The following is a 10101-nucleotide window of genomic DNA, read 5'->3' on the forward strand; positions in this document are numbered from 1 at the left end:
AAGAAATACTTTCTAAAAAAACTTCTGGTTTGTATAATTTGAACATATACAGCAGTAATAATCTGAGGAAAATACATACAATAAAATGTCAGATTTTAACTTCATTGTAATAGATATCTAAGTGCAAAGTTAACTACCAGGAAAAATAAAACCCACAGAAATTAAGATATACAACAAAATGAGAGACTAATTTCCCCAAATTTAGGAATTATACGTTGTTCAGTAATTAGATCAAATCCAAGATTTTCTTAGCAAACATGCAAGAACACCAAAAAAGATGTCAAACTACCATACTCATTACTATCAATTTATGTTTAGGAAAAGTACCAGACAGTTGCATGCAGTGTCAAACCAACAAACTTAGAACATTAATCCTTTAGTACTATCACTGTTTCGGATCATTAAATAAAAAATAATACAAATGCATTCAAGTACATGACCACCCAGTTTCAGTTACACCAATCATCTTTAGGTAAATCCCTGATTAGGTTTGTTCATTATAGAATAAAGAAATACTGTGCTGAATTTAAAAAACTACAATGGAATGTGAATTGCCGGTGGAGCAAATGATGTACCTATCACATTTTCTTCACTGGAAAGAAGGGTTGAGGCAAACTGGTTTTTGTTTTATGAAATAAAGAAATTAGTGCCAACACCTTATACAATGCTCAGAGCAAAGATTTATTTGTTAGTGCCGCTGGGCTTGATCTGGGAGTTCTCAAAATACTAATTCCAAATAACTTGGAATTCTGCAGTGACTGAATCCCAGATGTAGCCCATACTCACAGGAGCCTATGATAATTTGTTTTTTTAAAGCATCTGAAGGCTCCAGTTGCATCAGATCCAAACTTGTAACATTACTACGTAACATTAAAACCTAGCAGACAGGCCCTCCTTTAAAGAGCTTTAATCCAAACAATAACACCAATCTCAACCCTCAAACTTCTGACTTGGGCTATCATTACCAAAAGCCTTGCTATCAAAATGACATGCTACACTGCCTGTGCTTTTATTCTTCATACTAGCTCTCTACTAGGCAAACTGAAGCAAAAGTGTTATGCTTGTGCTTTTATATTTCAAAATAGTCAAAATAGTCTTTGCCGAGACACAATAAGGAGACCTACAAGACCTTGTTTTAAATAGACATAAAATATTTTTAAGGCAATGCATCTAAAGCTGATTTTCTCATTATTCATATTATGCCCCATACTAGGCATGATTTTTGTGTGTGATCACCATCCTAGGATCTAACCCAAAGCCCATTCAAGTCAAGAAGAATGCAAGGGGCTTCCAGCAAGTTATAGAACAGACCTATAAAAAGTATCTCTTCATGAAAATAATAATTAAAAAAAACCCTTTTTCAAACACAGTTTTAAAGAAGAGGTAACTGACAGTATCTAAGAAAATCTTAACCATACCAGTGAAACTAAAATGTGAAAGGGACAGAGTAATGCATAGTTATTTAACCCATTAATGCATATAACAAAAGAGCATTAAAAAAACCATTTCAATTGGTATTATTGAAAACTGTTTGGAGTACAGACTGTAGCCCCTAGTACCACACCTAAGCAATTTACATCTCCAGATAAAGATTCCCCAAACTTACAGCCTTTTGGCATAATAATTAACAATTAGAACTGTCTGTCTCTCTTATTTTCTCGACACTAGTTTCTTTTTGCAGTGATTTACTTTTTTCCTCATTCATTTTGTGTCGATTTAACATGTTTTCAGACTCCATACTGGTGGAAACAGGATCTAAAACCACAACAGATTCTGTCTCTTTTTCACTGGTAGAAGCTTTGCTTGTAAATCCCRTATGACTAGGTGATCTAAAGAAAAAAGAAAAAGTATATGAATACAGGTAACAGTTCATATATTTAGGACACAGAACATAAATATAAGAAAAGCATTTCTATTATAGAAGCAAGTATGACCAGGCTAGGTATACTAAAGAACTGTACAGATTTACAGATTAGAGCTGTTACATACACACAGTAGTACATTAAATATAAATCAAATTACCCATACTGAATTATTTATTAAGCTAGCCTCACCAGATATTTAACAGGAAAAAATAATTTTAAAAGCACTGAAAAAATCTAAGACTATTCAGTTTGATCAGTTTTGATCAGTTTAAAAATAATCTTAAGGATCTGTTTTCCCTCAGTACCTCTCAAAGTTGGATTTAGGTTCCCCCGTGTTCATCAGAGAAGTTGCACCCAAAGAAAAGGCATAGTTTATGTAGGTTATAGACTAACATTCCTGCATCTTGAAGGGAGAATATGGCTTCTCTTCCACATCTGCATCCCAGAACAGCTTGAACAGGGCTTCTGCTATACTAAACCTTACTGCATGCTAAGGATACAGTTAAGTATCCAGATTTTCCAGAGTGACTCAGCACCGACAGGCTACTAGTGGTCTCACAAGGAGTGAGTATGAATGATATCTGAAAATTCAGCTGCTGGATCTGCTGAAGCGCAGAGGACACTAGGCCTACATTCTGTGCATCAGAAATGAGATTATGTCTTCATTGCTTGTTGCAGTGCAGGTATTTTTGTAGATAAAAAGCCTTCTGAGCATAGAGAGAAAGGAAGAAAAGGTCACAGACACCAGGGTAATTCATCTAGGCCGGCATCATAGTGTAAGCATTAAAAGCACTTGTACATACTCAGAAGCTTTGTACTAGTGTAGGAACACACAGAAAAATTTTTAGATCAGATAAAATGCACCAGCACAAAACAAGGTAAACACTGGGACAGCATGACCTCAAGAAGGCACAAGCAGGGACGCAGAATGGCCTGTGCCATTTTAAGGCTGCCCGCAAGATCTACTTTGTTACATACGTAGGCAGACAGACAGCTTACAGCATGGGCTCACACTCCCTTCATCATGCTTTCTAGAGCACATGGGAGTCCACATACCTGAGGGCTTCATACGTGTTGGCGTGTACCCCGATGTGTTCAGACAGACTGTTCTCAAGACTGTCACACATACAGACTAGGCAAATCTGCTCTGGACAGGGCCTTGCACAACGGTGTGAACACAATACAGATGCCTATATTGATATAACTACAACCACCAAACTGGACAGGTATAAAAATGCTTAGTGCAGCAAGGTCCTACATTTACCAGTGAGCGCACAGTTCAGTTCTCACGGGAAGCTTCACTACAGAGCCACTGAATGCAACTGCATTTACTAGTCGATAGCTGTATTTTATTTTTCTGCTTACACATAAGGAGTGGCCCTCCACACTGCTGTTAAGATAACACTGTTGAAGGAAAAAGTAGAATCAACTGGAGGGCAGAAAAAGAAATTCATGCAGTGGATTCATCTGGTATGGAATGGCCCTCTAYTGCAACAATCTTTGTCGTAGAGAAAAAGATACAGAAAAAAGAGCTTGCCCACTCAAGAATTAGAGCATAGGGCTGAGAGCACTGACTCCCACCTGTCTGGAAGGGAGCAAATATACAGGTTAAAAAAAAAAAAAATCACAGGAAGAGCAGTTGATGCATTTTCTATTTCAGAAAGTATTTACTCAGCTTGTTAGTGAAGCAATGGATGTATCAAATGAAATTCCATGTTCAAGCTTTAATTACAAGAATTGTCTCTAACATTAGAACTTCGGTATAAGTTAATTAACTCAGAAATTGGTGCTAATAGATACAAGTCTCAGACTCATTTGACTATGATCAGAAGCTAGTGATTTCATAACAAAAATAATGCTTATTTTATGCAAAAGTTGCCAATCATTCTGGAAAATACAAGGTGGTGTATTTTGAATGTTACAGCAAATTAAACTTTTTAAAGCAGTATAAGCAGAAGAGGGTTATTTTAAAAAGTGCTACCTCTGAAAAGCTGATTGCCCAACACTATAAAAATGGTCAAAGCCATAAATGCCAAGTTCATTTTTATTTCACTTTGGAGGTAACTGTCTTTCAAATCCCAACAGCTGGACTATTTAATACAATCTGGTGAATCAAAGTATAATTCTTCACTGGGCTCACAGTGGGGAGTCTGCATTAGTGTATGGCAGCATTCCAACAACTGATGCACTGCCAAACGCTCTGAAGTCTGTTTCATTTATAACAAAAATGGATAAAACGGCAATCATATTTACCACCTTCAAAGGACAGAAAAATGAAAGATGTCGATATAAAGTAGTTTAATGGAGAAAACCAGTGATTAAATCAGCGTTTTGGGCATAAAAATAAGAATTACTATTCAGACTTCGTTTTACTAGCATTCCTCTCTTCAAATCCTTCACACTGTTGCTGCACTGGCCTCAGACTGCTGCTGTTACAGCTGAGGTATTGTTAAAAATTATTAAGCCTATTTATCAGGTACTCATAACAGTTTGTCAAGAGCAAAATGCAAGCACAGTAAAGTTTCAGCGCACAAATGAACATAATTTTGGTGGTCTCTCTCAAGAAATGATTTTCTGCTACTATAAATAAAGCTTGGAAAAGCAATTAGTGCAGATACAGTTAGCTACAGTTTTGAAGAGCTACAAATTTGTCCAGCCAAGAAATTTGCATCTAGCTCTATGCAGAGCTTTCTCMTCATTAAGATTGTTAATGTTGTTAACAGTATCCTTGTTATTTGTTCAGCTATATATTTTTAAGCCAGAAATTGAGAACCTAGTGTTACTGTACTCATCCATACATAATTGTTGTAAGTTTGCATATATTGTATGACTAAACACATACTCATACTGTGAAACCCAGATTTAGATGATAAACACATTTTAGATTACCTGTATGGGATATGCAAACTACCATGTAATATTGTGAAGGACTGCTTGTGATATAGAAATATCATGAGCAATATAATCCATTTCTATAGTTATAGAAGCTACAGAAGATGTAAAAAATATGACTGATGGACCTGTGAACTAGAATTGCTGTGCCTTCTGTAAATAATTACAGTAGCAGTAAGAAAATGCAAACTAAGGATTGGATTGTCACTTGATACTTGGATTTTCTTTTTTTTCCCCCATTGCTTAGTATTCTTCACTTAGCATTAAATAATCTTGCTTGGTGTTCTCTTCATGAAATTGTTTTAATATATTTCCATTAGAAAATCAAATTTGATACAAATATTACACAAAATTTTTGGGGAAAAATTTGCCCACACATAAATGCAGAAGCTTAAAGAAAACCATCAAAGGAAACACTGTACAAAAATTCATGTTTCTTACCCCACATTTAGAAAATACTGGCAAAAATCTATTCCAGCAAAGACTGGTTCCCCAAGTACATTGGGCATGATATATTCCAGAGAGATACAATCTTGCTCTGCCTCAGACCTAAGCTGACATGACTGAAATCATTTCTGATCCAAAACCAAACATTTGGATAGCATAAAATTAGTATACTTTGTCTTTCAGCAAGCTCCCTAATTTAGGGTACTGAAATGTCTATAATCTCTTTGCAAAGCAGAATTGCTTTGAAAACCAAAATAAACTCAACTGGTGCTATTTCTGACCCCTAGAAGGTCATATTTGAAGCATTATGCTAATTTTACAGTTACTCACCACTAGTTGCTTCTTTGTRCTGCTTAAAAACCATGGCTGCAACTCATGATAGCTTGTTATTTCTCTAACTACCCCTCCTCCTTCCCTATTTGCCTGTACGGTCCCCAGGGCTGAAGACAGGCTTCACTCATGGGCAACACAGCTCGTGCAAATGAGCTCTACTTACAGGGCTACACAGAATGGAAGCCTGCATGAAAAACACATCTTATCAACCGATGATCTGGTACAGCAGCACAGGGCAGTTTTACAGACTACTGCTACTCTAATCTCAATGTCCTTCCCATACTACCAAACTAGGATAGTTTGCCAGATAACAACAGCTCAGCTGTCCTGCCTCTGACCCACCTTAAACAGGCCGTTGTGTCAGTCTACATAGGATAACGGGTCTCAACTCTGCAGAAGGCCACCGTGGTCCATCAGGTGCATGCTAGACCACAAGAGATGGGGCAAATTTATCCTCAGCTCTTTTACTGAGAATAAAAGCTACAGATGTATTTATTAAATATTTCAGAATTTGTAGCAAGACAACAGACTATAACAGGCAGGACCAAAGACTAAACACCTCCAAAATAATAAGGAATACACAAGTTATTACTGTAAGTCTTATCAGTCTTTACTAAATAAAAAAATCTGTCATAATGTAGCATTTTTCAAATGGGAATTACAGAGCATACAGTGATGCTAGTGAATTAAATCTGTTGGTTCCTCAGTTCTTTCTTACTCCTTCTGATACTTTCTAATACCAGATGTTTGTGAAGAAAGTACAAGAAACCTCCATTTCAGGAATCCCTCTACTAAATCTAGCTGAGTAGAAGTTTCTCAACATAATAGCAGAATTGAATTACAGACAAGCTTTAGCATGCTGGAGTAAGTCATGGGAAATTGTTTCCATTTTTAGGCCCTTTTCTTAGAAAAGGCTCAGAAAGACGGGCAAATTAATTTAAATGAGGAATCTTGAAGAGCTGCTACCCACACTGACAGTTAGAGAACATAGAACGTACAGTCTAAGAAAAATACATCTGGCAGTTGCTTTTAAAATGGTTAAAAATGAGAAGACTCTCAAACTTCCAGAACATCCCATTGTTTTCTTCATTTGTTGTTCAGACTAAATTGCCCATGTTCAAGCTGCACTGAAAAAACCTTTGTAGTTCTGCTTAGCTGAGGCTGAGCTGCTTCCCGCAGAGCTGGTAGATGATTCAGGGGTACTAAGATTACAGCCAGGAAAAGGAGGACAAATCCTTTAATTGTATAAAATCATCAGATTAAGACTAACCTCCTCTGTGGTTCCCTCTGTTAACAGAGAACTCTGCTGCTCAGAAACAAAATGTTTACAAAGTGCTATGGGGAAAAAAAGAAGAAAAAAAAAAGGTAGAGCCAGACACACCTTTCCCTTCTGGGTCTATACACCACAGGGAGTCACAGGAGCTCTCTGTTCTTCAGAAAACAAAATCGACACCTATTCTCTTCTGAGAAATTGTCACAGAATTACACTCATGCTGGGTCAAACATTTGGGAAGAAATTTGTAGAGGAAGTTACCTCAATACTGAAGGCCTCTGCTTCTCTATATAACATACTACTTGTACCTTATCTCTCACCATCATTCCAGCTAAACTTCACATATTCCAAATCAGCTGCTTAATGGCCTCAAACCTGTGTTTGTTTTTTTGTTCAAAACCATAATTTTTTTTCTGAATCGATTTATCTGACTGATATATCATCAATTAGTTTGATTCCAAGGAAGTTTCAGAATTAATCTGTATTTGTTCATGTTACAGTCCATTTCCATAATCCCTCCTTAAGCAACTAATACAAGTGTCCCAACTGATTGAGTTAGGCTAATGTTTTTGTAACACATGAGAACATGAATAACCACATTCATTTGTGGAGTCCTATTTAAACCAAACACTGAAATTCTGATTCCATTAGCATTAAGGTTAGATCGTCACTTACTGGTGGTGATGGTGGGAGRGGCGGGGTGGAGAGAGGAATCCAGGATTTTGCTCAGTGACCTGACTTTTGTATAAGTATTGTTCATAGATATATTTTCAAGACTGGGTCTTTTTCAAACATGACCTTCTTTCCCCAAGAGAACAGATGTGCTTAACTGTTACTCAACATGAATAAAGAATGCTGAATAGGGCTGATAGCATTTAAATGTCTGTAAGTATTACTCCTCCTCCTTCAGATTACAAGCCTTTGTAAATGGACAGTGTAGCAAAGAGAAATATCTCATGCATGAATATCTGTAAGATTTTCTATAGGGAGGTATGCATTAAAATGTAGCTAAAGAAAAAAGAGTAAATACTGCACCAGAAGAGACACCTGGCAATTATGACACATGCAATCCTCCGCTGTGCTGTAAAAGGTTTGCTTATCTGCTGAAAACAGCTGAAGTAGGTCACACCTTTGTCAGTTTTCAAGGAACTGCAAACGATGAGACAGCCATATGGTTTTACCTGAGGTGTGTAAGGAGAAGAGTTGCACTAACTCTCCTGTATGCCTTTGTCATTTAAGATAACTAGTCAAAGCAACATGTTGTTTGTTTAGTTAAAATGGGCTAGGTCTACTTTAGCAAGTAGTGTGATGTGATAGGAACAGAACTGGAGAGAGAAACAATTTGTGCTGAGGACTGATGTCCTCATAACACGTTTCAGGGATTTTACACTGAACTAGTTCTTGCGAGGCCCCTGGGCTGAGCAGCCATTAAAGGCTGAAGCACATTTTCTGATTTAGTGTCACCCATAAGGAATCCAGTTGGTGACCTGAGACCACATCAAAGCATAGTAAGTGGGGACAATAGGAGAATTTGCTTCAAAAATACACTCCTGATCAAAACCGAACTATTAATATAGATGCACCCAGGGAAGTCCACAAAACTGCTTAATTACTGAGCTAAGTTATCAGACATGTTAGACAAATGAACTTCCTTCTGATGTCTGCTTCAAATGAGCTCTTTTCTGAAACAACACTATACACCCTGGAGTCTAGAGACTGCTCTTACTAACCTTTGCTGCAAACAGTACCCAGGAGAAAGAGAAAAGTAATTGCATTTCGACACAGTAGCATCCTGGTTATTTCCAATCCTCCCTGGCAGCCCAGCAGCAGAAGAGACAAGAGTCTCAGCACCTTCTCTCCCTCACTGGAAAACAATCCTCAATGATGAGTCTCTCCAATTAAGCAGGTTTACACCAGTGGCTTGGTGCAAAGCTGCTCTACAGCAAAAAGGAATCTGGCCCACCACATTTGTTTTAATGCTTTAAACAGACAAATTAAAATGAAATGTGTCTTTTAGGATGTCACTGAATAGGCAGCTGCAAAATAAATGGAGCTTCACATATGCTTTTATTACATGTAACAACTGTGACTGTCAACACAAGATCCTTTTCACTGTCAATTCACCACACATTCTTCAAGACCTTGGGGCATGCAATTATTTTATTTCCTTTCTTGTAAATGAAATTTCCACTTAGTTTGGTGGAATAAAAGGTATACAAAAAGTGGTAGGAGTTGCTGTATTTTCTGGTTAAGGTTATCTGTTTGAAATAGTTGAAATACACACACAACAAATGCAGCATTTTTGAGGAACCACCTCCCCATACTGTCAGGGTACTAGTTCAAGAAAATGCAATAGCATTATTCATGTCAAATTAACTGTTGAACATATCTTCATTTTTCTGATTAACTTAAAATGAAGATCATCTTTATTTTAAGGATACTTAAATTAAATAAAAGGGAAAAATACATCATTGTAAAAGGCAATCTGCTTTTAAAACTCAGTGGGAATTTAGTAAAACTGTAGGGCACAAAAAGGAAACTGGGCTCTTTGTCCATTCAAAAATAAATGATAAAAGTACCTGCAAGAGAGTAAAGTAAATATCAGTTCATAAAAATAGATGTGAACTGAATTTTCAGCTTATTTGTCATGACTGACTTCTTTGGACTACGCAATAAAGACTTGTTAGAATTGGTAGTGATTTTATTTTTATTTTTATTTTTTTTTACTGATAGAACAGGAAATCAGAGGTTTAATTAGCCATGATTACATTATTCTGCTGATTTGTCTCATCTATTTCCTTTTCTTTAAGTGACAAATTGACAAATGTCAAGGAACTGAAGGAAGTCTGCAGTCTAATTTCAAAAGGAGCTAGGTATTGTTACAAAACAAACTGATCTTCCACTGGATCTGTCTGAAATAAGTATTTCTGAAGCAGAATTAACAATCTGATGCTTAAATGGCACTCTGAGGCTTCAATTTGTTGTGATAAAAGACTCCTCAGCCTGTCTGTGCAAATACACAAACACATTTTTTGAATCTTAATCATGGGATGTAAAAGTAATTCATCATTTTGACCAAAATTTTGATGAAAAGAAGGACAACGTACATTCCTTTTGGTGCAAAAAAATCACTCCACATACCTGCACACAGACCAGTATGACATATAAGCTACTATTGTTTAAAACTTCTGATTAGAATTGCCTTTTTGAAAAATCAAGAACGACATAATTTTGTCTCCTCTGTAGGATATGGAAAAAACCTCAAATTTGCTATTCCTCAAAAACTTCTGA

General features: G+C 36.7%; 1 protein-coding gene across 1 annotated transcript in view; it reads right to left on the minus strand.

Annotated features, from left to right (window-relative positions):
* Positions 1–145: 145 nt before the first annotated feature.
* The window catches only part of SHTN1 (shootin 1), a 65804-nt gene continuing 55848 nt past the window's right edge, over positions 146–10101 (minus strand). The window contains exon 17 of the mRNA XM_085319115.1: positions 146–1829. Within this exon, the coding sequence (XP_085175241.1) occupies positions 1625–1829 (205 nt within the window). The 3' untranslated portion in view covers positions 146–1624. The remainder of the gene's footprint in view (positions 1830–10101) is intronic.

Source organism: Rhea americana, unplaced genomic scaffold (genome assembly GCF_003343005.1).
Source record: "Rhea americana isolate MKP2758 unplaced genomic scaffold, rheAme1 scaffold_57, whole genome shotgun sequence".
Classification (NCBI taxonomy): domain Eukaryota; kingdom Metazoa; phylum Chordata; class Aves; order Rheiformes; family Rheidae; genus Rhea; species Rhea americana.